The sequence below is a fragment of the Aythya marila genome, assembly GCF_965140915.1.
Source record: "Aythya marila genome assembly, contig: HAP1_HAP1_SCAFFOLD_172, whole genome shotgun sequence".
Taxonomy (NCBI): Eukaryota; Metazoa; Chordata; class Aves; order Anseriformes; family Anatidae; genus Aythya; species Aythya marila.
Window position 1 is genome coordinate 420,377 of NW_028136938.1, and position 19,307 is coordinate 439,683.

At 42.4% G+C, this 19,307-nt stretch overlaps 2 protein-coding genes across 2 annotated transcripts; both read right to left on the bottom strand.

Moving 5' to 3' along the window:
* Positions 1-1,552: 1,552 nt before the first annotated feature.
* Positions 1,553-3,621, bottom strand: LOC309891290 (uncharacterized protein; the record flags this gene model as incomplete). The annotated part of the gene is given in 3 exon segments (XM_082785657.1): positions 1,553-1,627; positions 1,629-2,208; positions 3,608-3,621. Coding segments are annotated over 3 exon segments (669 nt in total).
* Positions 3,622-3,651: 30 nt separating this feature from the next.
* On the bottom strand, positions 3,652-10,285 carry LOC309891291 (ubiquitin carboxyl-terminal hydrolase 42-like; the record flags this gene model as incomplete). The annotated part of the gene is made up of 12 exons (XM_082785658.1): positions 3,652-4,368; positions 4,576-4,717; positions 5,181-5,281; positions 5,476-5,616; positions 5,994-6,105; positions 7,024-7,106; positions 7,638-7,708; positions 7,865-7,932; positions 8,137-8,239; positions 8,399-8,509; positions 9,106-9,306; positions 10,057-10,285. The coding sequence occupies 12 exons, from the start codon at positions 10,283-10,285 to the stop codon at positions 3,652-3,654; spliced, it is 2,079 nt and encodes a 692-aa protein (XP_082641784.1).
* Between the last annotated feature and the right edge of the window lie 9,022 nt (positions 10,286-19,307).

The following is a 19,307-nucleotide window of genomic DNA, read 5'->3' on the forward strand; positions in this document are numbered from 1 at the left end:
ACATTTTTTCTTTGCTTTGAAAGACTGACCTTCCCCAAAAGGAAACTAATTAGTATCTTCAGGCTTGACGAAATACTTGAATTCCTCAATTTAACAGAATTGCTTTGCACAGCCCTCCTATCCTGCTTACCTTGCAAGCAGTGTATCCAAGTGGGGCGGGTACTGCTGTATTTATCAACGAACATCTCTTTCACGTATATAGCCCAGGGATCCCCATGCCCCGCACTTGTGTAATGCATGCAAGACGTTGACTTTCTTCCTCTACTTTGGACTGGTTTAGAGAGAACGAGTTCGCCATCTGCTGGCCAGAGAATTCACTGAAGCCCGAAGAGCAGTAGAGCAGAGGCATTTTCTTCTGTGCTCTTCCTGATTTTTCAGCTAGAAGAGATACTTCCAGTCTAGTACAATCAGGATTCTTTTGACATTAGTATCGTAAAAAGTCCATTTTTGCAACACTGGAATTTGAAAGACCTCCGTTCAGTCCCTAATTTTGTTCTTGATAATGGGACAGATTGCATGAATGCAAAACCATTTGCCTTTAACCTCTTTATTTCAGGCCTTCTTTCCTAGTGGCCATTCAAAACTGGGAAAAAAATAGTCTACCAAGTGGGGTTTTTTTTTGATTTGATAATAAATCTGCAGACTGTTAAGTCATCAAGCACTTCAAGACTGTTTGAAATAATCTCGAGATTAATATAAAAGGAATTCCTCACACACGCTGCGGCCGCTTACCTTTAGTATAGTCGTTGGATGCGATGGAGCAGTATTTCTTGCTTTCGCCTGCACTGGAAGTCTTCCCTTCCTTGTAAGGTTGTTTACTGCTCTCACTTCTGCATTATTCACATGAAGAGCCATCTGGAGGATGGCATTCTTCCTTCTTCTCCCGCGTTATCTTCTGGAAACGAGGATCTAAGTGTTCCAAGGAGCCTTTTGCTTTCCTGGTGTTTCTCCTTTTTCTTCTTTTTCTTCTCCTTTTTCTTCTTTTTCTTACGCTTGCGATTGGCATTGTCAAAGCGGAGCGCACAGAAACACAAATCATGAAGTCTGAAAGAAACATGCAAGTTAAAAAGGGAAAAAAAGATGTGGCACTTGTTGCCTATATGAAACCTGATTTATTTTACCACAGGTGATGATTTGCAGCATGTCAGCTATTTTGTGGTGCTTTGTGCACACGCAACTTACTTTAGATGCAGCAAACTTAAGCCGTCAGATTGAAGGACCATAGGTCCTGGTTTGTACACAGATCATTAACAACGGCTAGCTCTGGAATACGTGCAAGCAGAAAAAATCTTTTAACCTAATCTGGAATGGTGTACGGATGTGATTCGAACTATGTGGTCCAAAGCTAGTGCTCTGACACAATTCAGCAAGAGCTTTCCTGTCTTCACTGATCAACCTAACAACATGATCCCCAGCCAGCTGGTGCTATCTAAATAACTTAGAAACCACCAGGAAAAAAAAAAAAAAAAAAAAAAAAAAAAAAAAAGGAAGACATGAGAAGCACCCAGAAAAGAATTAGGATAAAAAATGCGGAGTATGCTGGAATCCTTGCTTACTTGGAATCCTTCTCTCCATCTTTATCCTTAGACTTCTTTTTCTTCCAGAACTTGTGATATTTTTGCATTTTTTTCACCACCTACAAGCTCCTTTTCTATCTTTCTGTCTTTCCTTTCTATTTCACTTTCACTACCTTCTGCACGGGTATATTTTCTTTTTCTGTTTCCTTCTGTTTCATTTTTCTGGCGACAGTTCTCCAAATGAGCTGACACAGGTGGAAGCGCATGTCTTTCACGAGAATGTCTTCTGGAATGTTGCTGAGGTACCGAGCAACGATGCAAGTCTGCTCGGGGTGTGCCAAAGCGACGTACATCTTCCTCTCTCAAGAGGGAACCGTGAGGCCATCCGCTTTTGTAATGATAATGCTTATGTGACCTGCTGTAGTAAGTTGCAGTCGATCTGTCAAAGGCTGAATCGCCGTGAGAGAACTTTCTCTCTCTACTGTCTCCTGTCGCATGAGGTGAATAGTAATCCTTGTAATAGCCACATCTTTCCCATCTCCGTGCTTCGTCTCGATAGTATCTTTCTCTGCTCCAACTTCTTTCCCCTTTGGATCGGTAGTACCTATTGCTACCTTGTTCTGATCTTCCTCCGCTGCCAGATCTGTACTTTGAATATTTGACTGCTCTTCTGCCATTCTCAGGGCTGTTTCTTTCACGAGGGAAAGATCTGTACCTGCTTCCCTCCCAGTACTCCTGCTTGTGACTCTTTTGCTCAACAAATTCCACGCTCAGAGAACACCTCCTCTTGCTGGAAGGACCTGCTTTTTGACTCTCCTTCTCTTCACTAGGAGCATGTTCCCTCTTGCTTCGGTAATGCTCTTTCTCAGTGGTTTTAGTCTTGTCCTTTGTATCTTGGCGTCTATCTGCAATAGCTAAGGAAGAAAGATTGTTAGAGCTACATTCAGTGTCAGACTCGAGAGAGGAAGTTTGCCGCAATTTCTCACCAGGCTCAGAAGAGTCTTTGCCGTACAAAACATTTTCTTTTGAAATGAGGTCACGTTCTTTTGATCTTCTTGCTTTCTCCTTGTCTCCACGGTCATCACATTGGTACTGGGCGAGGTATTCATCATTCCCAGGAGATTTCGGAGGTTCCACAACACTGCATAAAATAAAAACCCATTTCTCACTTCTGCTGAAGGACGTGAATATTAAGAGTAAAACCTTCCAAAGGCAAACAAACAAACAAAAACCTCCGGACTACAGGAACGCTCGCAAAGATATGCCATTTAGAAACCTCTCCTGTGATTAGGACACCTTCTTCAGCTCCCAGAGAAAGTGCTTTTTCCCCTCTTGCTTCTGAAGCCATTGCACTAAAAAAGCAAACGCATCTGTCTCCTTCCACCTGCTGCTCTGAGAAAAAAGGCATAGGGGCGAGCGGGGAACAGCCGGTGTTTCTCCAGACAGTGGAGAAAAATGGAAAAACATTCTATAAAGGAACACAAGTTCTCCTTGAGGCACCAACCTGCATCAGAGTGATATGCTCAGTGCTGATCATTAGTTCTGTTCGTGACACTGGACACACAGTATGGAATTGTACTAATTTAAATCCTTCCATTAAATACTATTAGTAGACAGATAAAACTGTAACGAACTTCCATAAAGTCTTGTCTTAATCAGACTGTGCTCATTTTACCTCATTTCCTCTGACAAGCTGTTCAGCTGGCTGGCTCTGAAGGACTCCGTGATGACTTCTCGATTGACTGAAGGCATAGCTCCAGGCATCTGCAATTAAAACGCACAAGTCAGCAGACAAAAAAATACTATTTGTAGTAGTACTGAGGACTAGTCTTGTCAGAATGTCTCCATTAAATGGTAAGCAAGACCGCTGTCAGTTGTATGCATTATCTACACTTCAAAGGTAACCCCAACTCACCCCCCAAAATCTACTTTATGAAACTTAGGAATTTTTATCTCAGCTGAGCTTAAGTTGACAAGTTCTAATGTAAGCTCAGGTCTGCAAATTCTAAGGGGATAATACCACAAAGCCTTACGATCACATGTGTGCTGTGTTTTCTCAGTATTTCACCTGAATTAGGAACACAATAAACACTCCCGAATACATCGTAGGTGAGAAATTCTCGATGGAGCAAATCTATGTTTCAAGCGATCCATTTGTTTTAGAAAAGAACATCTCAGAAGGTTTAACAGGTTCAACTCGGCAAGTGGAATCATCAAGTTTCAGTCCGTTTTCTTTAGATTCATTAACTAACCTAATAGCACCATTTAGTGAATCTGTTTTTGGCAGCTCATGCTGGGATCTTCCTTTGTCAGCATTCTGACAGGAAGAATTGGAATGCTGCAATGTACGGACTACCTTTCCAACCAAAATTCCATTAGAGGACATTGCATTGCATTTCAAATTCCTTTGAAATAAGCCCTTTGACTCCTCCTCAGATTTTCCTGAAGATTCTGCACCATAAGGGACTGTGTTATCAGAGCTGAGTTTAGGATTTTCATTCACTGTTGGCTCCACAAAAATTTCATCAGAAACTTTTTTGTTTGTTTGCATTTGCTTCATTTGCATTACCGAATTTGTAATTGTGGATGAAGGAACAGCCTGGTAGAGATCTTCATCCTCCACAGCACTGCTAAGACAGTCAGGCTGTGACACAGTCTGACGAGCAGGCAATTTATTGTGAATACTGATGGTGATCTTCTGTTTTCTTGACGTATCAGTCATTGAAGGCCTGGTAATTGCCTGGTTTTGAACACAGGCCATTGGTGGTGCTGAAGATGGCCTTTTTAGGGTGACACCAGTGGTCTTTGTGTCCTCTTTTATGGATCCATTTCCATTTAAACGGCTTGAATTCTGTATTTAAAAAGAAGAAATTGCAAGATGGATTAACGCAAACACTGCATGTAACATTTTGAAACACAAAACTCTCCTACTGAGTGTTTCTACAAATGGTCTTAACACCTAAAAAGATGCTTAAAACCAAACAAAAAACCCCACACCAAACCCCAAACCCACTAGCAGTTTGGTGCCGTTATCTGCCCTCCCGCTTCCCTGAATTACCTTAATCATATGAGGAAGAAGTCGTGGTCCCAGAAATCCAGCCTGCTTACTATTAGCCCCCTGCTGACCAGGAGGGAATGAACAGGGATAAGATGGTGCTGGCAAGTAAAACGCACGTTCTCCAAGTGTCAAATCATAGCGCCTTCAGAAAAGAGCAGTGATCGTAGTTTAGTTTTTCTTTCAGCCTACTCTTGGATTAAATCCCATCCTATCATTTTAGAGGAACAGCTCATACGATATGGAAGCCTTCTCTACAGAAGGCTTCGCCAAGACTACAGACTGAAAAGTAGAGAACAGTCTTCCTACTAAGACTATCACTTGCACAGCAATAATTCATTCTTACACCACAGATGACCTTCATTTCTCTCCTTCTCTAAAGTAGCCAGCTACAGATAACACATAGATAGCAATTTACACAAGTGCTGCAGTTTAAGGCCAAGCAACAAAAGATAATAAACGACACAGAGAATTTCAGGTTAGACAGAACTGAATTAGACAAATAATAATCTTCTCCTGGGATAGCAAGAAAAACACTTGCAAAACAGAAAAATATCAATAACAGGAAAGTAAATCTCTTCTGAACACAATTTAAGATTTGTTATTACCTGATATAAAAAAGTATGTAAGCTTGCTGACCAAGAACTCTTTTAATGTCAGTACGCACTACTTTAGCATCATTCATCTGATACCAAAGTCCATTACCAGCCTGCAAATAAAGACAATGATTTCTTTAGGTGAATTGCACGTTTTCCAATTGAAATCACGGATAGGAACAAAATACACACATGTCAAATAAAAATATAATGAAATCTTTTTCCCTAGAAACAGTAGCTGCTAGTCATGCTTTAATTGGTTTGCCAGCACAACCTTTACCCTGTTAGAAATGCTGTTGACTTCTACCTTTACATAGCATATATAGTGTCCTGAGTGACAGCTGACACCGTGATGTACCAGCACCGCGTATAAGGCATAGAGCAGTGGTTCTCCCATTGACTGCGACATGTAGGCTCTCAGGTCCAAATACTCCGGATATTTCACCTCCTAAAGAGACATCAAGAAGATAGAAAAATTATCCCAGAGTACTTCGTGGACTAGCCAGAGAAAAACACTTCCAAAAAACACAGACTAGAATTGATTTCTAGAATATATTTCTCGAATATGTTTCTTGATTCACTACAAATAAGTCTTCCCATAAACAACGGTTAAGACTAGAAGTTGCAGAGAACTGTTTCCTGATGAATCAGCCTTCTCAGAGGAAAGCATATGCTTCTTGTCAAGCGGGAACTTTATTGATATTAAGAGAAAGAATAAGCCATAGTCGTTAGTCTACAATTATTGTCTGAAAATATTAACAACTTTCAGCTTTGGGGGATGTCCCATTACACAATGATATAGTTGCATTACAGTGGTAAATATACCTTGTTGATCTTTCCACCTGTGAAATCTGCAAATCTTTTCAGTGATATTGTGAGAACCTTGGAAGAACGGTGTATGGTAAACCTCTTGGATGCAGGAACCATCTTTTTACACCTTAAAACCAAGCAGAGATAAGTGTTTGAAGGCATCTTCTTTTTTCGCCCCCAAAACAAACTCCTTTTAATGTCTCACGCATGCCTATGCTATTTGAATGATATTTACTTGCATAATAGGTTGGTCTTTTTTCTTTTCATAAACCCATGCACTGCGTGTCAGGTTTGTTAATACACAGAAGAAGGTCAATTTTCCCAACAACTCAGAGCATAGCGGGAACAGGAATCTCTCACAAAAGGGTATGACCAGGTTGGATGGCAAGGTACCATTTCTTGGTCTACAAAAGTGGCTATTTGAACTCCAATCCTGGATACATTCTTTCAGCTTTCAAGGGAAATACAAATACTGAAAGCGGAACGAGAGAGCCTTGGTCCCCAGGGCTAGAAATTGCAAATAATCTCCAACATAGGTCGACTATCAACATCAAAAATACAACAGAAGCACATGGTCATTCTACAGGAGGGAGACATTTAACAGTAGGAAGTCTTCATGTACTGAGCTTGTCTGGAAAGACACTGAAACCATCTGCCATCCTTTGAAACAAAATAGTTCAGTTTGACACATTGCCCGCTCCAAGGTAGGACCTACGGTGTAAGCAGTGAAAATTAGCCACTAGCCCAGAGAACAACGGAAACTGGGCAGTTTACATCAAGAAAAGTACTGTCGAGAGCTAATAAATAGAAAGAACAAAAGTAGCTCTTTTTGAATTCTGATGGCAAAATACAAGCCAGAGAATTGCAAACCCATAGGGAATGCCTATGAACAAGACTTCCCCCCTCCAAGGAAACAAAAATCCAAGTCTTTTATAAACTTCCACAAAACTTGTAAGTAGATCCAAAGTTTAGAGGTAGTCCAACAGAGTCATGCAACATAGAAAACTGACATCTAGGATTAAGACCTAATTCGTCAAAATCTTACTCGCTACATTTATAGCAATTCTCTCCATCCAGCTCTTCAGGTTTCACAAAGAGTTCCAGAGCTCTGCTAACAGACGAAACCGCCTAGAGCAGCGAGAAAGAAGAGCGCAAAGTCACCGTAATTCAGAATTCCAGAGACATACTAGTAGTTTATAAGAGAATCTTACTAACATACTCAAGCGATCTACTAGGAGCACTGTGAAGAAGGAGGCAGAAAGAGCATGCTCAGCATTGACCTCACCTGGAAGGCATTTGACTTTGGAACAAATACTTTTCCAGTAGCCTAGACAGCATCTACAGTGTGCTTTGTCATCAATACTGGGGACAAATTCATCAGTCTAACAATTAGATGTATATTGAGGTAGAACAACAAAGAAGTAGGACAGCATTATAATTTTTGCAGAAAGAGAATTCTTTCCCCTTAAACCCAATGCAAATGTGGAGACTATTTACATGGGTTCCACGGAAGGACAAAGTCCAATCCACTTCCTTAGCACCACCAAGCTCTTACGTTTTAACATTATATGTGGTTTGGTTTTTTAAGTTAAACAAGTTTAATTTAGAAAGTTATGCATGTACTTAAACATCATGAATTATATTTAGAAAACATCTTACCTTTATATCCAAAGTGATATCAAGAAATGCCTCATACGTATCCGAAACTGCTTTGCAATTCAAGCACTTCACTGGAAACAAAATATAAATGCTTAACATTATGTGAAGGAGACTAACTGTCCAAATTCAAGTTGTTGACAGATACTACTTTAGACAAACTACAGACTGCTTTACTACCGACAAAAGACACAGATCAGTTCTAAGGACAGGAATATTTTTTCAAGTACCTCTCGATCTTAGAAATCCTCCAAATATTTGATGAATGATGGTGGTAGCTTGAGAAGATCTGTCCAATCTGGAAATAAATTATAATCAGACCTCAGAAGATTTAAGGCACAGAATTAACTCTTCAAAGAGTTTGATGAAAACCAAGGATGATGTAGACTTGCGTTGCTGATAGTAAATAAGGCACTAAAAGGTGCTAGAGATCATTTCTGAGAGTAAATAAAGGACTAGAAGGTGCTAGAGAATGTATGAAAGTGAACTTGTTTATGCTTACTCGGTGCTTCCGTTCAAGCACGCTTCCTGCATAGCATCAACAGTATAGCGCAAGAACTCGTGTGCGTCTTCTTGACTGCCAAAACGGAAATGTTGTCCTATTCCTAAATAAGAAGATGATAGTATTGACCTCATTTAAAAATGAAATCATTCTTGTATTTCTAAAATCTCTCTTCATTGGAGTGTTAAAACCACTTAGACACATCAAATAATTATTTGAAGATTACAAGCTATCGAAAAGAAACACATCTGAAGCCACTTACGACTGAGATTACTGATAACATGCGTAGGCTCGATGGCATCAACAGTGCAACGCAGGGCCTGGTTAATGTGAGTCTCCATCGTGCACATCATGCAAAAATCTTGTTCACGACCTGAAGAGTGAAAGAACAAAGCATCCCAGTCCAGCGAAATATCCAGAACTACAAACATCTAAGTACAATTTAAACTATAGATACAATATCCACTCTCCTTGCTACATTCTATTCTCCCAAGATGCCAATGTCCCAACAGTCTTGTAACATTTCATTTCACACAACTTGACAGAAGAAAAATATCCACTAAGCCTGTATTCAAATGCATGTTGTGATGAGAAATCTAAAAGACTACTGCAAAGTCGCAGTTGTAAAGGCTGACAGGAATGTGAACTCCACAGGCTGCAAAATGTATTACTCTCTAAAATTACTACCAAATGCATTACTGTCCAATGCACTTCATTATTCCCATGAAGCAATAAATAATCCTTTAATAAACAAACAAACAAACAAACAAACAAATAACTAACTAAATAAATAAAACATGGTGCATTAATTGCACTCCATATGCTATTCGGAGCCCACTGCTAATACAGTGCTCAAAGCCAGCTGCTACAGGTAAAATCAGGCAAATAAGCTTATCTCACAGAATCACTGCTGTTCTTTCACCTTCAGAGCTATCCAACAGATTCAAAATACTGTTAGAAAGTACTCACATGACTGGCTGTGCTCAAGAGAAAGCATGTAATTGGCAAGTGGGGGTGTGTAGGTCAAACACTGTAGAGTAGCATTAAGAAAACATGTGTTGCCAAGATTGTACAGGCCAACTCCAACACTTTGTGTTTCTCGCCAATCCATACAAATCTTCTCAGGTGGAAAAAGAATGCTCTGTGGCGGAGCAATTCCATCATTAACGACTGCAAGAAAGTTAAATTTAAAAAGAGATCTTGTTTGTTTGTTTCGAAGAAAGGTATTTAAAAAAATACTATTCTGCAGGAGCACCTAGAGGAGCTAGCTACAATCCAAACCAGAAAAACTTATTGCAGACAGCTTTAATACCACCAAATTCAAATTGGCTGGTCAACACAATGTTTTGGGGAAAAAAAAAAAAAAAAAAAAAAAAACAATTTTAGTCAACCATTTTAATTCTTCTAAGGCAAGGCTAACTGCCATTCTGTTTGTAGCACCTAACGCCAAGTTCCTCTCCATCTATAATCTTTAACCTGATTAACTCAACTACTGTTTTTTTCCTTATTATAACTTAAACCACAAACTTAGACTTGAAATTATACGGTAAAAACGTAAAAACTAGGAACTAGGAATGACGGTACCCCTACAGATACCAGATCTTTTCCTGAGCAATGTTATCCTTCAAAAAACCTGTGAAAAATGGAAGCTGTGAATAGCAACAATCAAACACTTTTCTCTGCAAAACAGAAAAGACATGGAGGAATCTGTGCATTACAAAAAGCTCCCCGTATTTCTCTGTTGACTGTAAATATATCAAAATTAATTTCTGTAACATCAGTCACTTCAGTTGCCTTAGGGGATTCGCTTTTGAAGTCTTTCTTCACAGTAGTCCCCTTCTCTATCAGTGCAACAAGTAAGAACTGCATTTTCTACTTTTGCTTTGAAGACAATGGAGGCAGGATAGAACGCACACTTACTTAGATCTCTTGGGGCAAAAGCCTTAGATTTTTCAGATGATCTACAGTAAATAGCACCTCCACGTCCTTGGGCCACAGAGACTTGGCTTGAATCTTCTGCAGGCACTATCCGGCCCCAGTTGGCGGTGCGTGACATCAGTATTTTAGGACTTGGTTTCTTGGATTTGCCAGACCGCCTTGAAGAGGGCTTTTTAGGCTTTGAAGATTTGGGCTTCTTAGCTACGGTCATTGTTCACATCTGCGACAGAGACAGAAGTTCTGGTTGACGTAAGACTATCAAGAAGCACTCCAAGAAGAAAAGAGTAACAGAAGTCCTGTCACTTAATCTCAAAGAAACAGCCTTAAGAACTAAATCGCTGGTATGAATGATTTAAAAAGAATCCCCAAACTAAACACACAAAGTGAAAATTTCCATCTAAACTCTATCAGTATTACTTTTCGCTTCTGCAGAACTAGTGGCTGATGCCATTTCTTTCCCTTCCGTAGGATTTTAATCCATTACAACTCTGGAGTCTTTTTAATATAAAAATGTAGAAGACATTCTCTGAGGGGAATCAGTTATTTATTGATTTCCGGAGTTGCGCAATTATCTGTTAATTAGCACCTATGATCTAATAGATAATTGTTGCAATTATCTATTGCTGGCATTAGTAACGGAACACTATTACTTCACTGCCTGCGTTTTTCTGTTTCGTCTGCACAAAGGTACCCAGAACTCACTGCTACTTTTCTTCTGTCTTTCCAGGGCTCGCCCTCTACCTCACTGTCTACTGCACCAGTCATGAGGGGTTTGTTGTGATTCTATAATGAGCCTAGCTTTTAAATACACCTTTCATGGGCGTCACTTGGTGATAGCAAGTTAATCTGTGAGGGCTCCTCAGTCTACATCATGCGGTCGCTTTTTCCAGGTGAAAAAGCGGAGCTGTAAGTGGCAGTACACCAAAGCCCTGGCATGCTGAGATCCAAGAGGAGAGATGTTTGGCCCTCCTTTTCACTCCTGGGAACCATATACCTCAAAACCCACAGAGGATGGGCTATATCTCAGAGAAATCTTCGGAAAGGAGAGCATGAAGAGCATGTTTGCAAATTTATTTCTCCCTGGGCTTCTTCTGCTTCTCCAAGAAAGACGAGTTTGAATATAACTTTGGCAGCAGTACTTCTGGTGTTTTACTCCTACCACATTTAAAACTCCTACGACAAACTGAAAAGTTAGACTAAAAAGCAGCTCTTTCCGTTCTCCTTTCTAAAGTTGCACGCTTTCCTCATGCAAAACAACAGGGGAATGTAAGCTAGAAACGGAAATGCTGAATGTAAAACAAAACAAAACAAACCTCAGCCCTCCAGGACGAAAGCCAATAACTGCTACAAAGTCCTTTTTAAAATGCTGATTAGGTTTCAAGGTGATACCGCTTTAAATAAGCGTAGTTGTGTGTCCATAGGCAGAAGCTGAATAATGACAGGATGAACTTCTATACTTCATGTTTTGTTACTGTCTTACTGTAGCACACAGGGACTTGTTACCTTTAGGGAAACCACTAACCTCATGGAGGGTTTAAAACATAAGCTAGTTTGTTATACCAAAATGACGGAGAGAACAAAGCATAAAGTGCTTTCAGATTTCTAGCACGCCTTGATTGCTGTCCATTAAACTTCAGACACGTTAAACAAAACACAGTAAATAAGAAAACTCCTAGTCCCACAGCTGGCAAATTGTGTGCAGAGGTTGTAATTAGAACTTTTTTGCCTTGACGTTTTACATTTAAAATTGATTTTAAATCCATTCTATACACACTTTCCATTCCTGAAAAAACAATACGCAAACCTGACAAATGCATTTACATGAGAAATGAAGTCGTCCTTGTCCGATTGGAAGACTAAGGTGACAGCTCCTGGGCTCAGGGATAAGCTCCGATCTTCACCAGTGACAGCTCCTTTTTTAGGATTGAAAGGGAAAATGTTTCAGCAACACATTGGAAACATACTTAAGGGACAAGAAACAAAATCAAGACTGCAGTGAGAAGGAGAACAGAAAAACAATACTGGGGAAAATGGGAAGGGAAGGGAAGGGAAGGGAAGGGAAGGGAAGGGAAGGGAAGGGAAGGGAAGGGAAGGGAAGGGAAGGGAAGGGAAGGGAAGGGAAGGGAAGGGAAGGGAAGGGAAGGGAAGGGAAGGGAAGGGAAGGGAAGGGAAGGGAAGGGAAGGGAAGGGAAGGGAAGGGAAGGGAAGGGAAGGGAAGGGAAGACCTTGATCTTTATACTGACCAATGAGATAAGCCTTACACATTTTTAAGTTTATTTTTGACAACTGATTGAGGTGTTACCAGCTATTAAGTACGATTCAAGAGCAAATATTAACACTAGAAAGAAGAAATCCGATCCACCACCACTGTTTCAAAATACATCCATTTCTCATTTGGAGATGACGTCTCTCTGGCAAGGTAGTAGAAAAACTGTAAATACCGATAGAGCTTCCTCTCCCGATGTTCCATATACATACCGATGCTGTTCCTACACCTACGCTCTGAGCATAAATTTATGTTGACATGAGTGACAAGAGAGGGTGTTACTCCTCTCTTTGTTTGCCTTGAGAGACACACCTCTTGTCCATTGAAAAGTAAATTCAAGATTCCAGATCACTTAAGACAGTTGCTATCCCCCCATTCAGAGTTCTGCAGCAGCACTCTTCAGATGTGTTTAGCAGTCTCTTTAGAAAATGTTATCACTTAGGACCTGCTTCTCAGTAGGTCCACGTTTGGCCTCCGCTTAGCAGAGAGTCAATCCCAGCTTAAGCTTTCGTACAAGAGCCCCTTCACGAAACGGAGTTGAACCCTGACATAACTGAGTTGAACCTTTAACCTTGAAGCTTCCTTAAAGAAGAAAGCAGCACCCAGGCCAGGAAATAGAAATTAATCGTCACTTTACCCTGAAACGCAGTGGGCTATTCTGTGCTGGCAGGATTGCTGCTGGGCTGGCCGACGAGGCGGCGGGCAGCTCCCCGGGGCCACAGGGCCTGGCACAGGGAGCCGCCGGGGGTCTCCAAGGTCCGGGAACAGCGGCAACAGCGGCAACAGCAGGGACAGAGGGGACAGCAGCGACAGCAGCAGCCACCTCAGCCGGGGCCGTCTCCACAACCGCCACAACGGCCTCGGAACGCCGCCGAACTCGGAGCTCCAGCGTGACGCCTTGTGAACCTGGCCGCGCTGCTCATGGCTAAAACCAGAGCGTTTCCTCCGGCGTGTGTTTACTGTCGGTGCCGGATCGGCCCTCACCCCGAGCTCTCCCTGCCGGGAGGGCTTTGGGGTTGGGGTTTCCCTCCCGCCGCCGCCGCGGGCAGGCCCCGCGCGCAAGGGGTCCGCGCTGGGGAGCAGCATCTCACCCACGGCGAGAGACCGAGGGCACGACATGAAAAAGCCCCGACACGAAAAAGCCACGACATGCGGCCGAGGCGGCGGGGAGACGGCTCTGAGGGAGCTGCCACTTCGCCCCGCCGTCCTCCCCTCCCGGGCCGCCCCGCCGAGCCCCGTGCGCCTCAGGCGCTGCGCTGAGGGGGTGGCTGGCTACTGAGACAGCTGCCCAGGGCACTGCTCATGGCACCGAGCCTGACGGAGGTCAACAAGTGTTGAACAATGCTCTCAGACATCGGGTCTCACTTTGGGGTGGTCCTGTGTGGAGCCACGAGTTGGACTTGGTGATTATTGGGAGTCCTTTCCACCTTGGGATGTTCTCTGATTCTAGGTCAGCAATCCAGTAGCTGATGAGAAGTGTGGAGTCATTCAAAGGGAAGAGAGAGCACAACACTTCTCGTTTGCAGAAGCGGCTATTTGGTAACCAAACCGACGATTCCTTTGCTTCTAGAGCAACTAACAGCAGGGATCCGCTTTACAATGGAGGGAAAAGAGTCGTTGGCATGTCATGTGAAGTAACCTTCAAATCCCAGAGGATGATTTTGTTGGAACTTTATTCAGCTGAAAACATGGAAGCCTTGCTTCTGCTTGTGTTAGTTACAGCTCCAGTTTACTTTGGTTGGGAGGGAAGGCATTCCAGGCTAATGTGCTGTACCTGTTCCTTCAGCTCATTGTCCATAAACGGAGGAGCAAATGAAATCAGTTTAATCTCCATTAAATGCAGCAGACAAAGCGGAGTAGAGGGCGATCTAGCACTTAATTTTTCCTGTAAGCAGGAAACCCAGAACTCAACAACACTTTTCAAATCTTGTCCTGCAGTAAATGACCAGCTGAGTGAAGCTTGCATTTAGAGGATGTGCTCCTCCAGTAGACGGAAATAGCTTTTCCTCTTCACAAGTGCAACTGAGTGGTGGACTGGCAGCTACGTGGTTAACTAGTTGTGCCAAAGGGGTTGTGTTGAATGCACAGAAAAATATGCAGGAATAAATAAACAGCAGAGGGTTGTCTGTAGGCATGACACCGAGTACAGATGTTGTCTGCAGGTTCGTGCAGAGTGCACCGCGCCAATAAGCACCCAGAGTCGGAATGCACACGAAGGTCTTTTAATTATATAATTACTTATAGAACTCTGCAGAGTCAGGCACTTGGCCATCTTTCGCAAAGCAAGCACACCTCTGACTCGAATCACCGTCATTTATACACAGGAAACTTGTGAAAACTCTCTCTTTGGCTCCTTTGGATTGGTTATTACAGCTCACCTAACTTATCTCCACTGAGCTTGTGCATTACAGAGGAATACCGGGGGGGAGGGGGAACAGGAGAGGGGGGACACACACCGAATCCCACATTAGCATAGATTAGCATTTTGACAGGTGTGATTTTTAATGTGCTAATGACCCTTAATGAGAAAAAGGTTACTATAGGTCAGTCTGGAGCTGGTGTTCTCCTTCCTGTTTTTTCCCTTTTAGCCCTTCTCTTCCTTGCTTCTGCTAGCTCAAGGCTACCTGTCTCTCTCCTTCTTTATTTTCTCAGCTAAAAGACTGCACAAGCTACACGCCTCCCTATTTGCTTCAACATTTCCTTGGTTTTGTTTTTGTTTTTTTCCCAGCTTTGGGACGACACAGGTGTGGTTTGATATTTGCCAGTATAGCTAAAACTCACGCCAGTCTGCTCACGCACAGTAAGTAGTAAGATTTAAGGACTGGTTTCATCGGCTTCTTCCATACTAACATCCTTCTTATGTTTTAGATATGCTGTAGTTAAATCAACACTAAGTTACTACTTGTGGAGTAATCGCCTTAAGCGACTAGGCATCATAAGCACACCTCCATCCCAAAAGCTACCCGCCTCCAAGGTGCAACCACCCCTCACTGAGCATGCCCTCGGAATTTCTCAGAGCCTGTACCTTTAAACGCAAGTGAGATCATTTCTACCAAGCACAACCAAGATATGCATGACTAGAGTCACTCAAGCTCCACCTTAAAGATAGAAAATAATACCAATTGCTTTAAGAGAAAGGGGATGTTAGGGAAGATACTATCAGGAAGGATTCCTTCTGACATCACTCGACAGGCTGAGCCTCTCACTCCCCCACCCCCACTCCATTGGGACGCCGTGGGGTAAGATCTGAACGCTTGCTTATACCAGGCGTCTCTGTGGAATCTTAGAAATCTCTAGAGTTTTGATGCTTTTTAATGTCTTAATACCTAGGCTGTGTACCTGTGCATTTCATGCATGCTAGCTTGCTTTTGCAGACAGTGAATTTATCACTGACAATCCAAAGAACCTGTGTACCTGTCGCCGTAAGAAATTGCACTTAATTGCATTCTTCCTAGCTGTGAGAGTTCTCCTTGAATGCGACTAGAGCGAGGCCGTACTGCGTTGTTGGTGAATCCGTGACCGTGATAGTTCAGCACCCTGAATCCGACGGGACCCATGACGGTCAATCGGCTACACCCCTTAACGCGACACTACTAGACGAAGAAGATGACAGGGCTTGCATGCACTGCATTAGGCTTTGCATGTGAAAACACCCCCAAATAATTTCACGTACATTTAACGTTTTTAAAGGGAAAAAAACAGGAAGGTGTAGTCTCTCTGTAAGCTACAGCCCTACATAGTTAAGGCATCAGCATTCATTCCTTTGCTTGATAGCAAAGTATGAACATACAGAAGAGTTAAATATTTTCTTTGCATTCTTAAAGGCGATTTTTCAGACTTGGGCTTCAGTTGTTGGAGTTGAAGAGATCAGTAGACATCCTTACTTTTACGTTAAGACCAAAATCTTTATCTAAGATTGTGTTATCGAACGCAACTAAACTCCCACCCCCACATGGTTTTTTTGTAACTTCGCAATGATCTTGCTGCAGTCCCACTCTGATGGTCTTTCAGTAACATGCAAACTGCCGTGGCAGATTCTGTTACAGTGCTTTTCTATTGACAGTGTGCATAACACTCAAGGTAAAGCCCCTCATTTCGCAGTGGGGACATAAAGTGTTTCTTTGGACCCTGCTGCTTCTGTTAGTACTCATTTTTTCACAAACTTGTTGAACCTGAGCCGTGCCTACTGAGCCAACGAATGCTTTGATGACACAGTATTTTGTCAAAGCAGTTTTGCTTCTTGGAGCTACAGAAGCAGCTCTGGCTACGTGATAGCGAATTGTGCTGCATTGGCAAAACCAGACTTAGCTACAGACTTACAACACTTGCTAACTCGATCTATTTCAAATCTCATTTTAACTTTAAAGGACAATCAGTTTTGTGGCTCCTGTCTTACTAATTTGCCTTGTTTTGCATGGAAGGGCAGCCTGTGAATGTTTTGCTTTATTGCATGCTTCAAAAAAAGGCTGAGGAAGAGACTGGAGGAACCTTTTCTATTCTATGGACTTTCCCCCGAGAGTGTGGAATTGCAGGCTACTTGGATGAATGTTCCAATGTGAGTAAGGGAGCAGACCTCAGCCAAAGGAGGTGGAATCCTTGCTTAATAGTAAGTATCAGTGTGGGGACATCTTTGCTTAATGGGAGCCATTTAAACTCTTCATAGAAACAAAATAAGCTGGACATCTTATGCTTGGAAAGCAGTATGGTTACACAGCGGCTAACATAATGACTTGAGTCTTCTGCTCTGCAACTTCAGGTTTTGTTTTCAAGCAGTGCATACATCAGTTTAAGCTTTGGACAAGGAGATTTGCAATGCAAATAGTGATAAACCAGAATCAGCGGCGCTGACGAGTGTAATGGTGAAATGCAGCAAATCAAGTATTCCTGGAGAAATGTGAGATTACAAAACTAGTAAGCCATGAAGCACTTTTGTTGTTGTTGTTGGTTGTTTTTTAAATCAATTCTTATATGCTGAAATAGCACCTTCAAGAAAATCTGTTTATCTAGCCAGGTAACGGTGTCTCCCTGTAAACAGGAAGGAAATGCCAGGAGCAGCCATACCTCTTTGCTGTCAAAATAAAGAGCAAGTCGAGGCCAACATCATGCCATAGTGCAAAGGCTTGCTAAGAAAGATCATTCTAAGAGGTCTGCAAGAAAAGATGACTTACTTTGTCATAAGTTTGTCAAATAGAATGGACGAGTTAGTAGTCGAGTACCGACTGTGTCCGACTCTACAGCTGCGGCGCAGCTCCAAGTCCCTGTTTTCTCCGTGGACTCGTCTCACAGTTTTTGCACCAGCTCTACTCCTCAATGTTCTGGTGACTGAAACGCAGAAACAAAGGATTTTGAAACAGTGAAGATGGGATTCTCCTTATTTCACCGTTGCTCTTGTAAAATGGAAACAGACAGACAAAAAAGGCACCCTGAAGTGGATTGAGTTTTCTTTACATTTCAGGTCAGAAGTTGGTGTCACAACCACTGCATTCCACTAATTTATCGCTCTGCACGTTTAAACTGTCTACTTAAAACTGGGACCTGTAGGGAAATTTTTAAAGAGACTGAAAGCTAGCCAGACAAAAACAAACGTGCAACTTTTGTTCCATGCAGGAGGGAAATCTACTCCACTTATTTCTGTCTTGGAAAAGTGAGAACAATCAACACCTTTCTCTAAGGTGTTTTCACTCCATTCATGTCAAACTGTATCTAACAGTGCTCAAAACAAACACTAGGACATTGCAAGCCTCTTCCTAAGAGGTGTATGTTTGATTACTCTGTTTATGCATGCAGCACTTCCATTTCCTGCATTAGGATCTAACAGCTCAAGGAGGGAAGAATCGTTTCAAGAGAAACACCCAAACACCACATAACTCAAACTCGTGCTTTTTAGAAAAAAGCCTGCCCATTGTTTGCCATACAGCACCCTTTGGCACAGGTTGGTTGCTTGCACTGTCATTAAAAGAGCCAAGAGGACAAGGGGAAGGGAAGAGCTACACCGCTGTGCTGCTAGGATCACAGCTAAGGTTTACTTTTGTGCTTGCCAGCTATAAAACTGAGTTTGAACTTACCAAGTATCGATTTACTTTGCACAATTAGAACAGTTTGCTTTGTGCCTACCAAGCTGCAATTCACACTGCTCCCTCCCCAAGGAATTCATAAAATCTCCTATTTGCACCTACCTCTCTTCACAGAAAAGTCACTGAGGAGTGAATTCAGCTGACTACAGAAGGCTTTGGGGCCAAATGAAAGCCATGGAGTGACCAAGTGCCATCCTCTTCAGTAACCTGCGCAAATAGGTATCCCGGGGACTTACAGCCACTTACCTGTGCTATATTCTTTTTTTCGTTCCAATTTTGGCTTTCTCAACTGCCTACATTAAGAAAGAGGACAGGGCAGAGAAGGGAGAAAAGACTTGTTGTATTAGACCCATCAAGGATGGGAAATTTCACCATGTTTACAAGCCAGTGCTCCATGGTATACAAAGAGAAGCCTGTAGGCCTCACGCAGGATCCACATCCCAAGTCTGTTGCGTGCCATATACACGCGGTTCTGTATGTACCCACATTTCCTAGCTTGCTCATGTTGAATTCTCAAAATTATGAGCAATAGCACCCAAGTGGAAAAGATACATGTCCTGGTTTCAGTTAGGACAGCGTTAGTTCTCCTCCTAGTAGCGGGTAGGTTGCTATGTTTTGGCCGACCCCAACTGGCCAAAGAATTCTATGCCTTATGGCAACACGCTGCACCATGGATAGGGCGGGGCAGCCGGGCTGCTAGGGGTTACGCTGGGCACTGGTCAGCGGGTAGTGAGCAACTGCATTGTACATCACTTGTTTTGTACACATTACTAGTAGCAGTACTATCATCATCACCATCATTATTATTATTTTCCTGTCTTAATAAACTGCCTTTATCTCAACTCGCGGGCTTCACTGTCCCGTTTCTCTCCCCCATCCCAGAGAGGGAGGTG